Source organism: Pygocentrus nattereri, chromosome 1 (genome assembly GCF_015220715.1).
Source record: "Pygocentrus nattereri isolate fPygNat1 chromosome 1, fPygNat1.pri, whole genome shotgun sequence".
Lineage (NCBI taxonomy): Eukaryota > Metazoa > Chordata > Actinopteri > Characiformes > Serrasalmidae > Pygocentrus > Pygocentrus nattereri.
Genome location: NC_051211.1, coordinates 7,867,610 through 7,890,862, shown reverse-complemented (window position 1 = coordinate 7,890,862; position 23,253 = coordinate 7,867,610). Strand labels below are relative to the sequence as shown.

The 23,253-nt window shown below is 40.2% G+C and overlaps 2 protein-coding genes across 3 annotated transcripts; both read right to left on the bottom strand.

Moving 5' to 3' along the window:
- Window positions 1–2,650: 2,650 nt before the first annotated feature.
- si:ch211-165g14.1 lies at window positions 2,651–9,542 on the bottom strand. Of its 2 annotated transcripts, none has more exons than XM_017700548.2 (6): window positions 8,826–9,542; window positions 6,106–7,916; window positions 5,580–5,673; window positions 5,345–5,394; window positions 5,115–5,189; window positions 2,651–3,648 (listed from the first exon to the last, which is right to left on the bottom strand). In XM_017700548.2, exons 2-5 carry the CDS (start codon window positions 7,912–7,914, stop codon window positions 5,145–5,147), a joined length of 1,998 nt encoding a protein of 665 aa, XP_017556037.2. In that variant the 5' UTR covers window positions 7,915–7,916; window positions 8,826–9,542; the 3' UTR covers window positions 2,651–3,648; window positions 5,115–5,144. The 2 variants fall into 2 exon arrangements, with proteins under 2 accessions (XP_017556037.2, XP_017556038.2); XM_017700549.2 differs by lacking the exon at window positions 8,826–9,542 and adding an exon at window positions 8,239–8,510.
- A 149-nt stretch (window positions 9,543–9,691) lies between these two features.
- mfsd13al (major facilitator superfamily domain containing 13a-like) lies at window positions 9,692–22,422 on the bottom strand. Its single transcript, XM_017700550.2, has 6 exons — window positions 22,165–22,422; window positions 19,149–19,868; window positions 15,019–15,173; window positions 14,476–14,559; window positions 12,433–12,573; window positions 9,692–10,569 (listed from the first exon to the last, which is right to left on the bottom strand). The coding sequence occupies exons 1-6, from the start codon at window positions 22,363–22,365 to the stop codon at window positions 10,428–10,430; spliced, it is 1,443 nt and encodes a 480-aa protein (XP_017556039.1). The 5' UTR covers window positions 22,366–22,422; the 3' UTR covers window positions 9,692–10,427.
- Between the last annotated feature and the right edge of the window lie 831 nt (window positions 22,423–23,253).

Genomic DNA, 23,253 nt, shown 5'->3' with positions numbered 1-23,253 from the left:
ACCCTCGGAATGCCACTCGTACTGGATTTGAGAAAGCAGCAGGCATGGAAATGTGCCATTAACAAACCGTACATACTTTTCCCCAAGTCCCTTTTTTGCCAGATTGATGAACCACCATGGGGTGAGAGACGTCTGTTGAGATATCAGCTGAAATGCTTTATAAATGTGAAATCTGGTGGTTGGTGTAGTGTAGTGTTTAACACCTCTGCCTTCTACGCTGTAGACTAGGGTTCAATCCCCCACCTGGGTAAGCACCCTACACTATACCAATAAGAGTTCTTGGGCAAGACTCCTAACACCACCTTCACCTACTTGTGTAAAATGATCAAATTGTAAGTCGCTCTGGATAAGAGCGTCAGCCAAATGCCATAAATGTAAATGTGAAATCTCAGTAGTAAATGTGCATGTTGGTAAAGGTGTACATGTTTGGTCTCTGAAGTTTCCTTCGTTAGTTTTGCCTGGAGCTACGATGCTAATACAGCTAACAGGTAATGCCAGTTGCTTTGTACAGAGCCTGTGAGTCAATTGTAGCCAGCCTGCCAGTGAGCCATAGCTTAAGCTAAAAGTGCTCTGGTAGATTACCCTTCCATGCGTGAGGCAAGGCGAGAGCCAGAGATGGCCTTTATTAAAGTTTATTTTAGCAGAGCGCTACAATGTTTTTGCCATCTAAAATTTCTTTCTTTAGTTTTGCATTGGAGCTATGAAGCTAATGCAGCTAACAGGTAATGCCAATGTATCTCAATTAGCATTGTAGTCCATGGCACGTCGAACCTCCCCTAGTTTTGCTAGTACGGTTTCTGATGTTGGTTTACATGTTTTTATCCATTCAAATGGACGAAAGTACACACAAAATTCAGAATTGTGGTTGGCAATGCTGTTTTTAGCTGTGTGACGTAGATTTGTTCTTTTGTCCGTGCTTTTTGTTTATACATACATTCAGACACCAAACATGTTTTGGCTCATTACTACATCTAGTAAAGGAACATGTTTGTAAATTACATTTTGTACGAATACTATTTTAAACATTCAGAGCCCTGTGTCGAATGGCGGTCCAGTAGTCCTCACTTGTGCGTACCTGTGAGGACTGCGACTCAGCAAAGCTGTACGCTGTGCCATTTCTCATTCTGCTGGTCAGTGGGGTGTTCATGAGTACCCTCTGTCTGCCTACGGTTTGGTCTTTGGCAAAGACTGCATCGATTAAGACTCAGCAGCAACCTCTCACATAAAAACCTTACAAGTGAGGACCAAACAGAGGGAGGGGATTGTTTACATCACTCATGACACCAAATAAGATATTCAGATGCATTTGTCCATTAATTGCGTATCTTTGAGCTGCATTATGCTTGTAACTTGAAAGCCACTGTAGATAGGAACTCAGTATAAAAAACACTTTGCTGTTAATTTGATAGTTACGGCACAGGCAGAGCCTTCACATCACACAAGTCTCTCCCAAGCAAACATTTTGAAACCTAAATCCCTTGAATTTCTTGCCCTTTATATGCACAAACTGATGACATCACTTGGATGACAGGCAGGGCTTAGAGTGCCATTTGGGACAGGCCTCGGTTCCATTTTCCAAGAGTCCACAAACTAATTCCATGTTAGTAGCTGCACCTCTTCGAGACACTGGAGAAATAAGACCCAGCATCTGCTGCAATATCAGATGGATGGCGCCACCTGCAGGCCTACTCTCCTGAGGCCAATTTCAGTTTCCATTTCAATGTACGTTAGATAAGAACTCCAGTTAAATAGCTTTTTTGAACAAGCCCTTCACTTAATATGTAAACATTTTAAGCAAGAACTTTTTTGTTAATGCTAAAACTTAATTTTAAACATAAAATGATTAAATTCCATTGCTGCTTTGGCTCAAGTGAAGATGAGCCCTAGGATGGGCAAGGGATCCAGCAAAAGCAAGCGTCGACTTCAGCAGCAGAACTTGCCCGGCAATCATTACGACCTGATGCAATTCCCTTCCCAAACTTGAAAATAATGAACAGGCAAAGCCGTACATTAGCCACAGCAATAAAATACTTTAATTGTTTAATATTTCAAAAACCATGACATTTAATTTGCTCGGCTTTAGGCTACAAACTATTCCATCTGTTATACATGACTGCTGATACAACTCAGCTCACTGAGGCTTACTGGCCCCAATGAATAATCCACTTGTCTGTCCCCTCCTGCTGCAACCGGCCACTTGCATAACGTAGTGACACACATCCGAGTGAGCTGAAGTGGGTGAGGGCGTGTTAAAAAGTATTCAAACAGTATTGGTATTGCACCAATCTTTGAGTTGACATATGCAGCTTTAATATTTATCCACTGAACAAATTCAGATAAATCTGGCTAAAACAATAATTTTCACACTCCCAAATAAGTGTCAAACTGCATTTGCAGTATTGATTAACTTTTTCATTTCAAGCTCATTTCTTTATGTACCCATGTAACACTGACCAGTGCAAAGGTGAATAGCACTTTTTCAGCTAACAGCTAAAATTGATGACATGATGGAGAACTCAATCATTTGCTAAACAATGACATCCATGTGTTTTCTTTGAATAAGAAACCAACCACTTAAAAGGGTTCCTCTAGCACCACCACCAGGCCATTTAAGTCTACAACAGAGAACTACCCCAGCAAATCAAACAGCTAAAGGTAGTAAAAATGTTTATTGGAACAGGATCCACAGGGACATCACAAGGCATAGGGTGAAATTGTACAACCTACACACACAGCGGTTTCTCCAAATCGCAGGCCATTAATTCAGACTTTGGGGTTTAAAAAAAAAAAAAAGCGCAACATACACAACCCATCACATTTAATTTAGATCAATAAATAAGAGACAATTCCCTGCATTTCTAATGTGCATTCTTTTCAGCCGGGCTCAAATATCTGCAAATAAATATGCATATACACATTAAATAAACATAATTACATATAAATATGTTCAAGTATAGTGCATATGGTACCTTCTGAGAAGACCTGCCATGTGCAGCATTACAAATTACAATTTGACGGGAATATCATTTATAAGAAGAAGGAAAAAAAAAGGTGGATAGTTGGATAAATACAAGTGAAAGTCCAACAGACATACCCCTTAGCTTTGCTGCTTGGCTTAAACAGCCTCTTCCGAGAGACATTACTGTATGGCTAATCTTAAAATCAAATTCTTAATTTCAAAAAAGTGAATCACCTCTTGTTTGCTCTACAGGTAATGCATAAAGAAGCTGAAAGCCGAGCACCTTTATAATGGAAAAATTTTATGTCTTCAAAAACAAATAAATAAAGTGAATTCCAAGCTCTTGAATGATCAGATGTTTGGCCTTGAAAAACAGCTGGACTTCTGCAAAGACCTCAGCTGTGGTTAAACTTGTTCATTAAAAATCCACTAATGGTTTTCAGTGATCTTCAAAGGAATGGTACAATAATCCTTCAGCACAGAGAGTGCCAAAAAAATACTATAAGAAAGCCAATAGCCATCTACAGTACAGTGAAAGAAGGTTTGGTACTATAAACATTCATCTGCTTGTAAACAACTGTAAACAGTTTGATAAGTCAAAAACTAAAAAGAGAAAAATGTTGTAAACCCTCATTCGGAACCAAATGTGACCAGGAGGTGGAGATACAGGGATGTGTAGTGGAGTTTACCTGTGAGAGACAAAACCAAAATGTAAACAATCTCCCTCTTGCCACCAAAGACTTGTCCCATCTGTATGTAAGGCTGGTTTTACACAGTCAAACTTTCAAGCAACTAGTTGCATGTTGCGAGTTGCCTGCAACATAATCTGCAACACGTCCATCATTCCACAAGTTAAGCAAATTCCATCCATCCATTTTCTTAGCCGCTTCTCCGTCAGGGTCGCGGGGGATTAGCATCTTCTATTTTTTTGATACATTATATCCTCCTTATGTAAGATTATCAATGATGTTATTTACATCTTCATATCTGCCATTGCCATCTTTTGTAGATATAGACATTTTTCTTCCCTCAAATTAAAATGAGAAATAATGTTGTTTTATTAATAAAAACAATTCCGTACAGAAATAAGGTAGATATGTAAAATTAGTTATTTTAGAGTTTTGTGTAATTTCTCAAGATGTGCAATACTTGATGTCACGGTCATAGATGACATCATGATCATACCAAACACGAAGGTAAACAAAAGCAAAAAGGTTTTAATTATAATAAAGAGCTAATGACAATACACAATAAGAGTCTATGAAATACTAGCTACTAATTCATTTTCACAAAAATGAAAAATGTAAGCTTTGCTACATCTGTGGTAAACATGCCTTGTTTACAAAAGACTAGGACAAAATCCCAAATGGCTCCTGAGCCCATATGTATTGCACTGTGTGCTCTGTGAAATTGCAGCTTCTATATCAAAATAGTTTGCAGTTTGTCCTTTAAGAAATTTGTGCATATGTGGCTGAATTCCAAACGGCTCTTCGTTAGACACATTATGCATTGTTTCTGTGCTGGACTCATTATTTAAGAAATTTTAATTTACATAATGCACCACATAGGGAGTAGGGAGCCATCTGAGATTTCAGTCTTGGAAAATCCCTTTCTGATTTATCTTGAGGGTGGGACTTATGAAAAACTGCACTTGCCCTGGGGTGTCTATACATGAGGGCAGGCTTTTTGGAATGGGTTTTTTTCCCCCTGTTACACTAATGAACGAAAACAAAAAGTGTGCAACACTGAATTCTGTCGAACCAGTGAGGCTGAGGGATGCAATTCTGTACTACAGAATAAAACATAACATGACAAAGAACATTAAATGCTAGTTTGAAGCTGGAATGGCCCTTTAACGTCTAATTCTGAAGACTGGAAACGTTCTAAGAGGAACGTGAAGACCTGAAAGAGACTTCACAACTGATCTGACAAGCTTTTAACTCTGGTACATTTCTAGTTGTAATGGTTCAGGAACTGCTTGGAAAGTCTGTGTGCCTGGTTTCTTACTTTTTCACAAAATATCAGCAACTGTGGCTGCTCAGACACCTCAAAACTGGAAAACCTTAAGCTGCTTTGAGCAAAGGGGGCAGGGCAATTCTGAGTAATAAGTGAAAAGAGGTAAAGGTTAAAAGAAGAAAAGTGCTGAACCACATACCCTCCGTGGTAGTCTGATGCCTCTTCTGTGTCATCTGTTGTGCAGTCTGCTTAAGCTGGTTCTGGGAGATTTATTCTAAGAAGAAAAAATAAGCAGGTGAAGGAAATTCTGAAGAATAAATGGAGACTGTGTTGTAAGCCAAAAGGTATTAGCATAAATACAAGCATGTGAATACATCTCAACGTATTTGTGTGTTGAAAGTAAATTAATGATGTTGTTCTGGGTACTACCTTGTGCTTTGGACATCTTATAGTAAAGTTTTCCTCGTTAAACGAGCATTCTACAGACAAAAGAAATCACAGAGTCAGACAAGCAAAATATATTCAACAGGCAAGTCTAGGAAGACTTCCAAAACGGAGCATAAGAGTTCTCATGAAAAAAGGTCGGCACCAAAGATGATGCCTTTACTGAACTGCAGCTTCAGGGAGGACGATGTAGAAGTGTTTGTGGCACACATGGGCTTACCATCCTGGAGAGCACAGGGGAAGTGGTATTTGTTGGGACAGCCTTTGAAGAAGCATCCCAACGTGGCACCTGCTCTGTTACAACACGAGCACACCTGCAACAATCACAAAAATAATAGAGAGAGATCACTCTACTTTTTACAGCATTACAAAGTTGCAGCTTGCAAATCATTACCTTTAAAAGCACTTTCTAAACAATGAAGGGACTACCATTAACTTCATCTGGATTACATAAGACCTGGAAGAAGTTATCATCTCAGAGTGGATGTTTTACCACACTGTGGTTGGCCAATACACAATAGTATAGTATGTTATGTTTTGGAACTTTTTTTTTTCTCTCAATATGAAGAAAAGTGCCATGGATATGTACTTTTTTGTGCTTGATTCTTCCACAATGCACTATCATCATAGATGTGTATTTGGCCATTGCTAGCAACAATTGCATAATAAAGAAAATCCAATGAAATTCCTAGTAAAGTTTAAAAAATAAAAAAGTTAATTAAAATAAACATTGGGCTTGGACTCACAGCTTCTTGAGCGAGCCTCACTGCTTCCTCCAGTCCATAGAGCTTGGCTTTGACCAAGAAAACCCCCGCACACCAGACAGTACAGTCTTCATGTACCCAACGTTCACTGCCCCTTTCAGAGGCAGCAGGCCAGGCATCTGACAAACAGTGCTCCTTGCGCAGTACAGCAAGCATTTTCTCCTCACAGTCTATGAGTCCATCAAGTGTCCGGCCTCTAGTCTCACTGTCATGGTTCACCACTACTGGGCTACAGTAAGTGTCTGGCTGAGGACAGTAGGGCCCATGTAAATCCCCCAAGCCAATGGCATTGGCTGTCCTGCCGCACAAGCAGCACAGCTGACCCACCTGAGACCTACTGTCCGAGCTCATCCGTCCCAGCAGTAAATAAGAGGTGGTGGGCACAATACTGGACGATGCAGAAGACTGACGGCTTTTCTTCACCCTAGTATTGCCGTCATCATCCTGAAAGTTGACAACAGTGCATGCAGAGAATTCCATCCGGACATAGGGGGCAAAGTTGTCCCCCTTGGCCTCTCTCTTCTCCTCTTTGTAGTTTGTATATTTCAGCATGATCTCTGGCTCCTTGGAGGGAAACACGGAGGTAGAGAACTTGGAGGGCTGAGATTTCTTCCTCCTTCTCTTGACTACTCCCGCTTTGCTGCAGGATGAAACCTTTCTTTGCTTCCTGCCTGGGCTTTTCTTTTTGGGTTGCGGGTTGGTCCATCTCTTTCTCTTACGCGGTGCCTTTCTTTTAGATGGTGGGCCACCCTTAAGTGGTGGCGAAGATGGTGCTCCATCCTGTGGAGCTTTAAGAACATTTGCATTTTCTGCATCTGAGGTAGACGGAAAGTTTTTGGAGACAAACGCATCCGTTTCTGGATCACTGTCCAAAGTGGGTGACGATGCCTCACTTGACTCCAAGGTTTCTGCAGCGTTATGGAAAGCGAGTTCGTTAGTGCGATATGCATTTTGAACATGTCTGGTAATAGGCACCTCTATGACGTCGCTATCGGCGCTAGAAATATACTCAACTGAGCAAGGAGAATTCACTTCAGAGAACGTACATTCAGATGACAGCGTTTCTACAGCAGTTTGTTTGTGTACCAATAAGTGTCTCTCTACTAATGCCGAATCTTCAGAGATTATGCTCACTGAGCTAGTGGAATGTAATGAAGGAGTAGGAGAAGTGCTGTCCTGAGGTACGAGAAAGCCCTTGGATCTAGTCCTCAGCAAAACATTTTTTCCACCACAGCCAGCTTTGGTGTACTGGGACTGTGCATTCAGTGCATTCTTTTCTTCATTGGTGGTTCCCCTGGTTAGCATTGGTGTGCCAATTTCAGTCTTAGCATTCTGTGAAACAGTGATCAGCCTCTCGAATGGATTTCCAGAGGGACGCATAAATGCTTTATCCACTGTAACACCAGTTATGCCATCTTCTATAGGCTCAGGGCTTATGGGTGGGCATGGACAGAGTACTTGAGCAATAGAGGGCAGTCCATCAAGCAAAGGCAAAGTATTTTGGCTGTGTAAAGGCATGCCACAATAGACTGATTCATAGTTGAACCTTGATGTGGCGTCCAACTGGGAACCATCACCTTGCTTGAGAGGCTTGGAAATGTGGTTTCCTGAAACACCCACTGTCCTGTTGTTGGTACCCAAGTTAAGATCACTCCGGCAGGCTTTTACAAGATCCAGGGCCTCCACAGAGCTTGGTTTAACTGGAATTTGTCTGCAACCCATGGAGAGATCCAGAGCTGTGGGAAGGGGCTCTTGAAGACGCATGACGTTCAACTGGTTTAACTGGTCCATCACTGGAAAGGACAAGAAAGAAACTGTAACAGAAGCGAGACATACAACACCACCTAAATGCCAGAATATAAATAAAATAAGAAAATCTGAGAGAATAAAGATCTACATGCACCCCACCCCTTACCACCACCCTCACAACAATTCACCTTAGAAGCTGTTTACAAGTTGCTTGCCAATTGAGCTGAGTAAGCTAACCATAAATGTACATAATCTAGTCATCAGATCTGCAGTCTCATTTTGAACATAAACAAAGTCACAACTGCCGGCTTCTCCAAGTCATATTTCCTGTCATATTTCATATTTCGCAACAATTATGGGCATTACCTTCTCCAAAAAAATAATAAACGCAAAAGGAGAGCCAAACTGCTTCTTGACGTTCTTAACGTAAGCTAACACGTGATTTAAAGTGGTTACCGAGAGTACCTTCATGTGAGCTCATGTAACTAAAAACTTGACACCCAAGCTCGATAAAACGGCAACAAATCTAGCTGGAGTTGAGATAATGAATGGAGCCAGCCCGGTTAGCAACTTAGCGTTAGCATTAATTAAGCAGGCCTTTTGTATCAGTAGTGATGCTACTCCCCAGCAGACGGTTCGGTTCGACTCAATTTAGACAACCGATTCATTTAAACTGCCCGTTTAAATGAATCAAAGGTCCGATTAACCGACACATGGATTCACAAGTCAGGTTCTCGCGATCTCCGCTGACAATAAGATTTAACTAGGGGATCAGGGGGGCCTCATTGATCAATCGAGTCAACTCTATGTTCAAAAAGATGAGATCAGTACAAACGCTGCGTAGTAACGTTTCGTGCTACAGTTCGACTCGTTTCAACCGGCACCGCGTGATTACTGAAAAGAACCAGTTCAAAGGATTCGTTAGCTTAGCTTAGCTTCGTTTGCCGACTTACCCGAAAAAATATCGTCGAGCTGAGCCGCAGATTCACGCCGAGTTCGCTAACATGTTACTGAAGGCACACATAGACGTCATTAGAAATAAGATAAGATCATTTCATAAATCAATCAAATAAACAGGTTTTTAATGTGCGTTTTTATTTTTTACATGACTAAAGAAACCGCACTTCTTCAGTCTCTGTGAATGTCGCCACCACAGTAAACACAACATTTCCAAGATGGTCGCAGCAAACGGTGAATACAGAACTAGCCAAAATAAAAGTGTACAAGTCAACGTTATCATGTAATATTTGTCACCCGTTTTATTGTACCAACTGATTATCGAAAAACATGTATATCTGGGCGTATTCTGGAAATGTTACTTTGGGTTGTTAGTTCTTCAGGAGATTATTCTGATGATGACTCTTATTGTGAAGGCGGGGCTTGTTTTCCTTGGGGGAGATATGTGGATATATATATATGTGTGTGTGTGTGTGTGTGTGTGTGTGTGTGTATGCAATACAGGGAAAAAGTGTTGTATAGAGGACAAAGAAATAAGCTCCAGTTTCAGTGATTCTGAACTATCCTGCTTACTTTATTCTGTTAAATAAAATAAACCATTTCTGTGCTTAGTAAGTGGTTGAGAGCTGCTAGCCTTAATTATTCAGTTTTAGCTTAAATTCAAGGGCATGCACAACACAACTGTCATACATTGTCCTATATTTTTACTTTGTTTCTTTCCTGTAGCTAGTTATGGAGTGCATTTATTAACAGAATAGGAGCTTTTATTATGTGGATATATAGTCTCTCACAAGTTGCTGTTATTACTTCCTTAGGCACAAACGTAACTGATGATCACTGAGTTTGAGACAACAAAGGGAGATATCTTTTTTCATGTATTCATTCATTTTTTTGTACAGTAGATGATTCTTAACATTCATAAACCTCAAAGTTTAACACAACGTCTTACAATTGACCTCAAATAAAGCTGGTCAAATAAATGCAATTGTAACATCAGAAATGCAGTTTAGGATGACAGAAAGGCACAGGATTATAAAAAAGGGAACTATGCCTATGATAAATACATAGGAAGTCACCTTATACATTAATGATTTGAATTTATTCTGTGTAAAAAAAAAAATCACATGCTTCCGTAAACAACAATTTGTTTATCTAAAAAAGTGCAGTATTCTTACAGACATGTTGATTATCATTTTTTAATATTAATTAATATGATACCAGCTGCAGGAAAGTTTTAAGCACAGACCTGAGCAGCACATCACATCCAACATGGAGTGTCGAACAGCTTTCATTTCATGTTTTCAGTTGCTTTCAGTTCCCTTTAAGCTCCCTGTCCCACCTTAATTTAGAATCAAATATAATACTTTCATTTTCATCTGCCACCAGCTAGGAGTAGAAAAACAAGTTTTTTAGCCATATTTCCAGCTTATACAGCATTATTACTATTACAAAATAGATTCAGAAACACATTTGAACACCCAAACCCACCAATAAAAAACAATTATTCCCTCCATACCTTGGTATCCCCTAGTCTGCAATTAGAAACAACTATTCTGACTGCAAGAGTAAAAAGATTTTTACATAAAAATGTAAAAAAATCATCCCTCTGTATACTTTGAGTCCGTTGTATGACTGTTCCTGATGGAGAACGGCTTCCATGCAATAACCTGTACAGCAGTCACACACATTGGCACGATGCAAATCAAGTAGAACATGATGTTGTGAAGGGCATTGACTGCACTGTGATAGATACAGAGAAAGTGAGAAGAAGTGAGAGAGAGAGGGGGGGGGGGGGGGGAGAGAGGGGGGGAGAGAGAGGGGGGGGAGAGAGGGGGAGAGAGAGAGAGAGAAAACATTTTAGCATGTAATAACCTTATAATACCAATAGGCCAATGCTTGGTATACAAGCAAATCTGAAGCATCAGTCTGGAGGAGCTGCATTCCAAAAGTAAGGCTACACAAAAAAGGGTGGGTTTAAATGGTTCTTTACTACAAGTACCAGTTTTTCAGTGTTTAGGACCCCAACAGGACCACCACAGAGCAAGTATTATTTGGGTGGTGGATCATTCTGAGCACTACAGTGACACTGACATGGTGAAAGTGTATTGGTGTGTGTTGTGCTGATACCCAGTCATTGTTACCCAGATGTACATTTACATTTATAGCATTTGGCTGACGCTCTTATCCAGAGCGACTTACAATTCGATCATTTTTACATAGGTAGGCCAAGGTGGTGTTAGGAGTCTTGCCCAAGGACTCTTATTGGTGTAGTGTAGGGTGTTTGCCCAGGTGGGGATTGAACCCCAGTCTACAGTGTAGAAGGCAGAGGTGTTACCCACTACACTATCCCAACCACTATCCCAGATGTAGTTCATCAGCAAAGACACGTGTGGACGCCGAATGACTAAATTTTGCTTCCTTAGTTTAGAACTGAAGCTCTGAGTTTAAATCAGTGGATAAAATGTAAACAAAGTCATTCAGAGTGATTTGATATGAAATGCTCAGTTCTAGAAAAACATACTGAGTCAGAATTGTTCACAGTGGTGATGGCAGTAACCAGACACATGGTGTGCCTCTTAAGGCAACCTTACAGAAAGTTATTACATTGAATGATTTTAAAGATGATTTATTTACTTGTATTTATTTATTTAGTTTTAAGATTAGGTATTGGCCCTAAACATAGCTGTAAACGTCCCTTCATGACAGAAAGAGTGGTAAGGATGTTTTGAGGCAAAATAGTCCCTAAAGAAGGTTTTAACAGATTCATCACTAGTTTACCATTATCAACATTATACATAAGATCTGACATGTGTGGGGCAAATAGTCATTTTGATAGTAAATAACATGGCTAGGTTTGTGTTGTAGTCATCATAAATCCTGGTTTCTATCATCACCACTAAAGAAAATAGATGTTTACCTACAATTCACCATTTCACATCAAAACACTTTGAATGAACACTTTGTTTACATCTGCTCCTACATATCTGAAAGAACTCCTCACCCCACTGACTTCATCACGATCCTTACTCTTCAGCAGAACTTATAACTTGTGATCTTCCTATGGAGTGTAAAGTTGTTTTTATAGTAGTTCTTTGAACTCATTGAAATGCTTCTACTGTATAGCACTTTGAGATTTGCTTAAAATGTAAAGTGCGTTACAAATAAAATTCATTATTATTATTATCATCTCAAGGATTTGATTATGCAGAATTTTTTTTTTCAATCGGTGGAATTGGCCAAGTTATCTGGCTTACAGAAAAAAATCATTGTAAAATATCCACCTGGATTCTTAATACAGATCTTGCAACAGACCTTATACTAATGTTGCTAATACTGCATGAAGTTTAGTGTAATGAAAATGAAGCAATGCTACATGAAACCTCTGAGCTTCCATGCTTATTCATGTTCTAACCTTCTTACACCACTAGAGGGAGCCAGAAGCCACTGTGTCATGGCAACTAGTGGCGTAAGTTTGGAGGAAACCACTTGGTGTTCAGATTCAGGAAATATTCTTTAATTTCTTATGATAAACTATATTGTGGTGTCAGAATGAGAAATTCTTACAACATGACACATAAAAGGAGGCAAAGCTAACAATGTTACCTTGGTTCTGTAACTTTTCCATCCTTTATGTCTTCATAGCCATACTGATTCAGAATGGCCACCACCAACATAGGAGCCAAAGACTGGCCGGGTTTGGTGAAAAGAGCATTGGTCCCAAAAACCATTGAGGAGAGTGGAGAGCTGAGCAAAGGGAGGAAACAGTAGAGCTTTTAAATTTAACCAGAATCAGCATTTAGTATGAAATTTGTTATATTATGTAGTGTTCTGTAGTGCAGCATTAAATCCCTGAGCCTCATCGGTTTGACAGAATTTATGATTTTGTAATGTTTTCCGTCTTTTTGTCCATCAGTGTTCTCTCACTAAAATACCCAGCCTGCATTACACAAATACATCAAACATTTTTTTGTTGATAAAAGAATAATTCAGCTCAGATTACCAAAAAAAAAAAACAGCAAGCCTTCAGGAACCTGCAGTGAAGCAGTTGTAGTCTAACATAATTCATTTACCCTCCAAGATACATCATCAGAAGAGGTCTTCTTAGACTTTAAACCAGGAAATCTCCCTTTAGAGACTACCTCAGCCCTCCTGTGAAAGGTGAGTGAGCATATTCGCGACAGATGTAGCGATGGTTACATGTTTGATTTTGGCCAGAGTATCCCCTTAAGGCTTAAACATAGGCACTACCAAAATGCAAATAAAAGTTGTGCTTTTCAGAAGTTGCACTGTAACATTTACATGCTGATTTGTAAGCACTTCACATAGTGGTTCACATATTCGGTTTGAACTGCACACTTAATGCATGAACCACTATGTAAAGTGGTCACAGCTCAGCAGGTAAACGATACAGTGCACCTCCTCTGTTTAGATTGCATGTTAAGCAGTGGAAAAGTTGTGGTTTTCCTCATAGAAATGCTATTCATGTTTTGACCACATACACTTAAAAAACCCTCCTTTCTATGCACGGCATCTGCATGCCACAGCTCGCAGTGAAATCCCTGGCGCACATTTCAGTGCCTTTCCCTAATCCAATATTTACCTGAAAGTGGCAATATATCAACAGGATTATAGAGAATACTTTCACTAACAAAATATAGCTCTTGTTTCATACTTCTAAACAGACAATAAAAAAGGTAAATACATTAGGCTACAGGCAGCACAAGCCCTGAGCAAAACCAGACACAGTTATACTTAACAAACCTAACTAATAATCTGAATGAAAATAAGCACTAGTGATTAAATAAAAAATTATATTTGTATTTCACAGCTTTTAAAGTGTAACCTTATTTTGCACAGCATCATCAGCTTTGATATGTTAAATCAAACACATAAATCATATGTTACATATATATTACATATAAATATATATATATATATATATATATATAAAATGTATGTATATTTATTTATTTATTTTATGGCATTTGGCAGACGCTCTTATCCAGAGGGACTTTACAATGTGATCATGTTTACACAGGTAGGTCAAGGTGGTGTTAGGAGTCTTGCCCAAGGACTATTATTGGTATAGTGTAGGGTGTTTGCCCTGGTGGGGGATTGAACCCCAGTCTACAGTGTGAAAGGCAAAGGTGTTAACCACTACACTACACCAGCGTGTGTGTGTGTGTGTGTGTGTGTGTGTGTGTGTGTGTGTGTATGTGTGTATGTATGTATGTATGTATGTATGTATGTATGTATGTGTGTATGTATGTGTGTGTATGTATGTATGTATGTGTATATGTATATACATACATACATACACACATACATACACACACACACACACACACACACACACACACACAAAGTCGCTTGTGTCGGAACAAAACCTCTCCAAAATGATAGCTTTACAGAGGAAGAGAAAAACATACTTAAGTTTTAATGTAAGTCAATGGAACCCGACTTTTTCACAAATAAATTCAGGTCATTACTTTTGGTCCATTCACACACCGTGTAAAGGTCAACAAGCATTTTCAAACTATGTTAAAAACTGAAAAACGACAAAATTGGAGATACAAGTATATGTATATACACCTACACACAACATTCATATCAGTAATGTGCAGTGCACAAATGACATGGTTTTACCTGCGCTTGTACTTTTCTAAGTCTGCATCAATGATGTCTGCAAGTGGAAGACCGAAGAGACTGAAAGCGCTCTGGACCAAAATCCTGATACACGTTCAAGAGGGAAAAAAAACGTTATCGTATCTAGTGGTAAAATACAATGAAGTGAAAAAGGGGCTACAATCATGAGTGCACTTATAATACAGTAGTAATTAGTACTTCCTTATTTCTAGTGTCTATACTTCTTTGTTCTCCTCATCAACAACTAAACCAACTCGTATCTAATCTGCTCCAGAGTATGTTAAACAGTGAACATGCTAAAAAAACAACATCTTACACTGTGAGTTCTGCGTAATAATTTCAGCCCAAGAGGAAATTTTAAATAATACACTCAGCAGCATTTTACTGTCAGAAAATGTCATTCCTTGTTCTTTCCTTTTCACTGTTTTAAACTAATCATTACAAACCCCATCAGATATTTCTTCACTTTAAGCTTGCGTGACCGTGAATTGCCCCGAGGGGACAGAGCGGTGCATCAGATGATTTTCTCTTGTGAGCACTTACATGTTTGCTGTGATGAACAAAGCCAAACAATAGTGGTGGTTTGGACCCAACAGCAGCATTAAAGCAGCAGCGGCGGCCTCCACATAGAAGGTCATGAGGATGAGTCGGTAGTATCCAAACACATGAAGCAGATTCTGACTGCTCAACACCAGCAACTGGAGAAAACAAGTGTAAAAGAAATACATCAAATGCTAATAGTCATTTTTCCACCACACAAAATCCCAGAACTTTTGGTACCAAAAAAAAACAGAATTGTTTATTCCATTGGCCACTGGTCCAGTATTGAACAGTGTGGTTTTATGGTTTCTGGTACCTGCTCCTGACCCTCTTGAGTGTGTTCTCCTCTGTCTTTGGTAACGCTTGCAGCTGAAACCAATGCAAAACAGAAGTTGTGCGTAACTTTGTAATTGGCATTGTAGAAGCCATATTAGAAGCTCCGGCTCTAAGCTGGATTTCTCTATGCCAAAGATTTACAGGACCCAGCATGCTGACATAGTAGACTTAGGCCCAATCCCATTTCACCCCTTGCCCCTACCACTTGGCCCTTAGCCCTCTGTTTTACGCATTCATGTCTATGGTTAAGGTGTCCTGATTTTTGTTGAGATCGGGTTGGGCGAAGTGTTAGGGCTATATGGCACTCCAAACAGAGTGTTGTGATAAAAAAAAGATGGTTGAGTGAGCGACCAAACAAACCCACAAATAAAAGTATTTTCACAGTTAAAAAAATACGATAACCATTGTATTATCTTAGATTATTGTTGTTTCGATGTATCGTGGTTGTTTTGTTCGTAACAAGCATAAAAATCCCTAAATGTAACTAAAACCCAGCAGTGAGGTTGCTGAACTTTTCCCTTCTCTGCTATCACTGAAGATGGGCTGGGTCGCCAACAGAGCATCACTAGTAGCCTGATAATGAAACAATGTTTTATTTGCATGTAGTGCTTAGGACCCAATAAACGAATCACCCAGACCAAACTGTAGTCCTGGAGCCATGAAACTTGGTCAATAGGTAGTAGTTCCTCCCGCGACTCAGACTCTCGACATGAGCCCAATCGGCCTAAAGGGGGTGCTATGACGCACCATAATGCATTTAGCCCTATAACTCCTTACCCAGATTTTTACAGACAAAATGCATTTTTTTCCTGATTCCTTTAATTCCGCTTACTTAGATTTTTTGCATAATATCCAAAACCTACTTTTGTGACCCAGTCCTACAGTTTTCATCATATCTTCATGTTCAGCATAGCGTGACCCTCAATAATGATCAAACACATTTTTAATTTTGTAAACAATATGGCTGCCATATGCCAATAATTCCTTCTGGAAAAATCAAAATAATTCTTATTTAATTTAAAAATCTATAACTCAAGAATCCTTCACCCAAAAAATCTGAAACTGGACGGGCTTATTCGTAAGTAGACTATTAGGAAGCTTTTTGTGCACATAGGTCATTAGGGGGTGCTGTAAATGCTACATAGCTGTTTCTCAGCATCCGTGCATCCGATCAAGTTGAAACATTGCAAGTAACATCTATTACAAAGACTAAACGTGAATCTTTACAGACACTTCGATATATAGAAATTTATGGCCAATTAGCTTTCAGCAGACATTTGACAGGCTTACCATTGGCCAATCATCATGATTGATGACAACTGTCTCTATCTCACCACCTTCTAAAAACCTGTGACGTTTCAAAATATATGGCCACTGAAGGGCGCTATTGCAGAAAATCAAGTACATCTTGTACAGATTTTCATTTTTGGTCAAATAACTTAGATGACTTTATTCATTGCAGTGTTCCAAACAATTTTGTCATTATAAGTGTATTTAAAAAGTGCATTTTTTTTCAATCGTTAACTGTTTGAAAAACTTTATAAGACAGCAGTGCGTCCTGCTATGATGTACGGTTTGGAGACTGTGGCTCTGTCTAAAAGACAGGAGGCTGAGCTGGAGGTGGCGGAGATGAAGATGCTGAGATTTTCCTTGGAAGTGACAAGGCTGGACAAGATTAGAAATGAGCAGATCAGAGGGACAGTGAAGGTGGAGCAGTTTGGAGATAAAGCCAGAGAGGCCAGGTTGAGATGGTTTGGACATGTGTTGAGGAGGAATAGTGGATATATTGGTCAAAGAATGTTGGAGATGGAGCTGCCGGGTAGAAGGAGAAGAGGTAGACCTCAGAGAAGGTTTATGGATGTAGTGAAGGTGGACATGGAGATGGTTGGTGTAAAAGTAGAGGAGGCAGTGGATAGGGCAAGATGGAGGCAGATGATCCGCTGTGGCGACAGCTCATCAGTCATTGGTCCGATCATCTCAAAATTGTAAAGGTATCTATAAATTGAGACTCTGATGTGGCTTGCAAAATTTGATCCTGCTTGGCCCACGAGGGGTACCTTAGCACTCAAAAACATCTTTAAATATGTTACTACAATGATACTGCAAAGTCTACAGATAAATAAGAAGTGTCCTTTGATTCAGTTCACTCATCTGAATAACTCATAAATTGTCATAAATTGGACACCTTCTCTGGTATTTTGCATTTTTCATTTAAAGACTACAGTTTATTATACCAAGGTCAAAAGGCTAAAAGGGCCCTTATGAGTGCATTGGGTCTCATTATGTCATACTTACCAAAGGCTTTAAATGGAGAAACAAAATACTTTGCAAACACAAAGACAGAATATTTTACCATTACTTATTTTTGACATCTGTGTTGATAATCGCATGTTCTACAAAACTTTGTAGATTAGTAAAATGAAATGTAAACATATTTTAGGTTCAAAGCCCCCTGCTCATTGTTCATGACAAGTGAAAGCCTGTTGATAAACTCAGACTTCTTTTCAGCCTCTCGGCCCAGATGGCCCAAACTGCATTAGGCCTTATTAGGCGTATTTGGCTCAAAGTGCATGAGAGCTTCTTGTGCTTATGTGCTCTTGGACCCGCTCATTGCCACTTGAAGCTATATTTATTATTATATTTTACTTGAGGCTTGTCCCATTTCGCAGGGCAAGATTTCAACCACTATCACTTGTAACTCAGAGGTTAGGGTGACACTCAAAAACAAGAGGAAGGGGTAAAAAGAAGAAATGGGATTGGGCCTTGTTCTCATGTGACGTCACTTCAGTGCGCAGAAGAGGTAGTCTACTACTGGCATGATTATAGCGAAATTCATATTTCGATTCCTTAACAGCCTCATAATTCAGATGAAACACATCAGGCTTGGAACCTTTTTGTGCAACACTTTGAAAAAAAAAGTTTTTGCCATACAGAAATCCAAAAACGACAACTAAATAGACAAATTAGACACTTTAGAGTGGTTAGTGTAACTGTTCCAGCTCACATCTCACAAGCAGGATAGAACTAGAACCACAGGTTTCAATGATTCATGTCTGGGTAAGTTCTTGATTTTGATTGGGCTGTGGTAAAAATGTCCATATTGTGATGTGAATAAAATAGGCATAATGCTACAAGGTCTCATAAACTTTCAGGGATTGTTGGTCATGTTAACATGTCTTGATAAATATAGTCCTGTGATAGACAGCCCTTTAAGGCTCTATTAGCTTTTTGAGTTAATAACTTTATAGGACAAGGGAAAAAAAACCTAACATTAAAGGATGTTACTGATTTTATTCTTATTTATTTTGGCTAATGTTTATTGGTCTGTTGTCATTAAATTTTCCTTTTACAGCCATTTCTTTGGTAAAGGAATATAAGTTGAGCGATAACCAATATATCAAAAGGTAACTGCATCCTTAAAAAATTTTAATAGAAGTTAATGGAACAAGATCTAATTCTAACTTATTTGGATGATTTCTATTGGTCCATTTAACATCAAAATGTAAAGGCCAATCGGCGATTTAAGTCATGTGAAACAATGAAAAATAACAAAAATGGAAATATGAGGTTCCAGTCACAAAAATGAATGTCCGGTTTCAATAAATCTATAGCATCTGCCCATTGACTTCTATGAAGTGAATAAATGGGTTTTCCAGTACTGGGAAATGTGTCTGGACACTTATCATAAACAACCAATCTTATTCTACCAATGTTAGAGATTAAATTTGAGATTAGATTGAAAAAAGTCAGAGCATCCCTTTAAGTTGCTCTCCTTACAGATGCAGTTTCGAGGGTACCTGAGGGCAGATGAATCCAGCTCCGTACATAAAGCTCTTGGCCAGTGATGGAAGGACATCAGCGGGTATGAGGTGGTCCACAAAGATCATGGCAAAATTGTTGCAGAAGGCCAGCATGAAGACTTGGAAGAAGTTCATCACCACAAACAGCTGGAAGTCTCTGTTAGAGATAATTTGCCATGTCATGGTGATCACTGAAGAGAGCGAGAGAGCGGGCTGCTGGGAGTCTGTATCCGAGTACTTTCTGTCAAAGCGGCCCTCGCTGTGCAGGCCAGTGTAGACCATACAGATGCAGCCCAGCACAGCCACCAGAAAGCAAAAGCCCTGAAAGGCAGCAAAGTTGTCCATGTTGTTGGAAACAAGGCCACATAAGAGCACACTGGAGGAACCCAGCAGAGATGCCACCTGGTTGTACTTGATCAGCCTGACTCTGTTGTGGTGGTGCTCTGAAATCTCTGCAAATAAGGCACACTGAGCCAATAACACAAATGTCAGCATGCCGTCAAAGGCACATAGTGTGACCACCAGGTGGACACCACTCAGCCAGTCTTCAGGTGCATAGTCCCTCCAGGGGAACCAGGTGAGCAGGAAGGCCAAACTGTAGAATGGTGCTCCATACAGAATAGACAGTCTTCGTAAAGAACAGCATTGTATGTTCGAGTTGTCCTGAAGGTAACCAAACAGCGGGTCGTTAAGCGCGTTCCAAATCATGTAGACCACCTGTGGGCCATAACAGATGTTAGAAGGTAGTTCCAACCAAAATCTACAATCTAATGGATTCAAAGGCATTTTACCCTTGTGAGATCTGATAGCAGCATATTCTCTCTAGACCTGTATCATTCCAACTCCCCAGTGCCAAGTAAAAACAACCAAACAATTTCTAGTGATGAGGTTTACTATTAATAACATATTCCAGCTTTGTCAAACCAAGTCCAAAATAAACAGGTTCCTGTGGAGCTGTTGTGCAAAAATTTTATTTGTGAAAGGTTAATTTCTTTTATACACACAAATGCACCCTTTTTTCTCACACTTGTTTTGTTGTTAAGCACTAAATTCCAGTTATAGTTCTACTGCCTGAAACCTGTTTGCTGTGTACAAACAAAATGGTACTACTTTTAATCTTTGTTTTGTTAATGGAAGGTATCGTTCCACTTTCCAAAATTAAAGGAATTTCCCATATAAATGTCTAGAAACATGTTTATTTTTTTTTGGGCCATTTAGCTCTATCCATTCCCATTCATTTAGGACTCATGAGGCCCTCTAGCTTTTTGCAGTCACATTTTTGATACACTGGGCGAAATAAGAAGTGGCCAGGCGGCAAAAAAACTCATTTGCATGTCATTTTGAATAATGAATAACAGCTGTGATAGTATATTGATGATATGCCCAACAGTTTATGGGCACCTTTTCTAATTAGTGAATTCAACTACTGTAAATGGTCATTTTTCTGATGCAGTTTTCAGAGGCGCTATACTCTTCAGACATCTCGTTCCCATCACCAGCACTGTGAATGATTCTGTTTTTAAGTTTCTCTAGAACAGAACACATCACAACAAACCACCCTGAATGACTTTGTTCACATCTTTTACCATTTAACTATGCAAACGTTTAGAAAAATCTGTGGTATTCCTGTTCAAGTTTTCAGTTTCTTAATCCGTTCATGGCAGAGAAATACGTGCAGGGCGTCATAAGGCAAACTAGCTTTGGATTTGCCTCATTTTATCATCACCAACATTACATATGAAAACTCTGAAGACTTGAAATCATTTTGATTGTTTTGGACAGTAAATTAAATGTATATTTGTGTTGCTGACATTGCGACCCCTGGTTCTCATGACGACCACTGTACAAGAAATCTGACCTGGCAAGTTTCTCTAAAATTGACCATTTCACATCAAACCATTCTGAATGACTAAGTAACTCAAAGGTTTAATTATCCCAAAATTTGGAAAAATTGGTGAAATTGCCCTTTAATACCCTGGATTTCAGAAGAAAGGTTGGATGAGCAAGTGTTTGGATCGTTCATACTTTCTTAGCCCTCTTTTCCCAATTCTTCAATGGTCAGGACTGCCACAGGACCACTGTACAGATATTGTTTGGTTGATGGGTCATTCTCAATACTGCAGTGACACTGACCCTGAGTGGATCAGACACCGCAGTGCTGCTGGAGTGTTTAAACATGTCAGTGTCACAGCTGGACTGTGAACAGTCCACCAACCAAAAATATCCAGCAAAACGCATCCTGCGGGCAGCATCCTTGACCACTGATGAAGGACTAGAGGATGACCAACACAAACTGTGCAGCAACCGATGAGCTACTGTCTCTGACTTTACATCTACACGGTGGACCAGCAAGGTAGGAGTGTCTATTAGAGTGGACAGTGAGTGGACACAGTGTTTAAAAACTCAAGCAACACTGCTGTGTCTGATCCACTCAAACCACCACAACACACACTAACACACCACCTGCTCTGTGGGGGTCCTGTGAGGGTCCTGACCATTGAAGAACAGAGCGAACAAAATGTGCAGAGCAACAGATGGACCACAATCTGTAACTGCAGAACTACAAAGTGGACATATATGATAAAATAGCCAATTAGTATAAAAACGAGGAGGCAGTTTTAGTGAAAGGCCGGTTGGTGTATGACGTATAATAACAACTTGAACCCAAAATTATGACTGATTATTTTGATCACGTGTACAACACTTCAAAATACTCCAGAGCTGGTTTAGCGAGTGGCTAAAGCAAAGCATAAAAACTCGTGAAACTCGTCTACTGACATACTACATAGTACGAGCCTGAAGTCGACTTCTTATTTGCAGAGCTTCTTGTTCGAATGTCCACGTTCCACCTTAAACGGTGCAGCAGTTCCATTCTGTAGCGAACTCTAAATGGAGCTGCTGCACCATTTAAGGTGGAACGTGGACATTCGAACAAGAAGCTCTGCAAATAAGAAGTTGGTCTACACATTACAGGCTGCACCCCAGTGGCCGCAGTGAAGGTCTGTTGGCTCACCTGAGACTGGTGGAAAGCCGCTTCTGATATTCTGTACTTGTTCAAGAAGAGCTTCACGTAATAGAAGCTAAAGATGCTGTTCATCATGCTGGATCCGAGCGTGGTCATGGAATAAGCCACAGCGGCTGGATGTGCTGAGATTCTGAGGTGCTTCATGATGTTTTTGTGAGCTGAGAACAATTTCCTGAGGATCTGAAGCATGTACTACCAATCTAAAGCTAGCCTAGATAAACAGATCGCTCCCTGCACCTTGACAAACTCGTTTCATTGTGTACGGAAGAAGGCGGGTTTAGCCGGCCACGTGACCTACCGGCACACAATTGGCTGTGTCTCAAACCGACAAGCGTTCCCTTCATATCGAGTGCACACTTCCACTTCTACAGTGAATGTGGAAGCCCATTCTCGCCAGGCCTCTCTGTCTCTGGCAGCAGTATGACAAAACTAACTTATTATATTTAAATAGTTTAGCAAAATAGTGACTTATTTTGACTTACTATGTTAAAACAGGGTGGCACGGTGGTGTGGTGGGTAGCGCTGTCGCCTCACAGTGAGGAGGGCCTGGGTTCGATTCCCCGGCCGGGCGACCAGGGTCCTCTCTGTGTGGAGTTTGCATGTTCTCCCCGTGTCTGCGTGGGTTTCCTCCGGGTTCTCCGGTTTCCTCCCACAGTCCAAAGACATGCAGGCAGGCCAATTAGACATGATAAATTGCCCCTGTGTGTGAGTGACTGTCTGTGTGTCTGCCCTGTGATGGACTGGCGACCTGTCCAGGGTGTATCCGCCCGAAGACTGCTGGGATAGGCTCCAGCATCCCCCCGCAACCCTGACAGAGAAGCGGCTTAGAAAATGGATGGATGCCGTGCTTAATGTTTACAGTTGTGTCTCTTGTGTGCATGTTTCTGAGACAGACATAGATTTGGCCTCACAGCTGGGGAAGACTCTGCTGGACCGGAACCACGAGCTTGAGCCGGGGCTTCAGCAGATGTACTCCACCAACCAGGAGCAGCTGCAGGAGATCGGAGTCTCAGACAGACAAGCGAGCCCTTCATAGTGAGTGCACACTTCAACTTCTACAGTGAATGTGGAAGCCCA

What these genes read in the sequence shown, in the direction of transcription:
- si:ch211-165g14.1 (XM_017700548.2), bottom strand. Translation starts at nt 7,914, where the DNA reads ATGGACCAGTTAAACCAGTTGAACGTCATGCGTCTTCAAGAGCCCCTT. An exon ending in CCCCTGTGCTCTCCAGGATG is followed by an intron (nt 5,395 to 5,579) that starts GTAAGCCCATGT and finishes TTTTGTCTGTAG; the next exon opens with AATGCTCGTTTAACGAGGAA. An exon ending in TAAGATGTCCAAAGCACAAG is followed by an intron (nt 5,190 to 5,344) that starts GTAGTACCCAGA and finishes TTTTCTTCTTAG; the next exon opens with AATAAATCTCCCAGAACCAG.
- mfsd13al (XM_017700550.2), bottom strand. Translation starts at nt 22,365, where the DNA reads ATGCTTCAGATCCTCAGGAAATTGTTCTCAGCTCACAAAAACATCATG. An exon ending in CGGCTTTCCACCAGTCTCAG is followed by an intron (nt 19,869 to 22,164) that starts GTGAGCCAACAG and finishes TATGGCCCACAG; the next exon opens with GTGGTCTACATGATTTGGAA. An exon ending in TTAGAAAAGTACAAGCGCAG is followed by an intron (nt 12,574 to 14,475) that starts GTAAAACCATGT and finishes CCCTTTGCTCAG; the next exon opens with CTCTCCACTCTCCTCAATGG.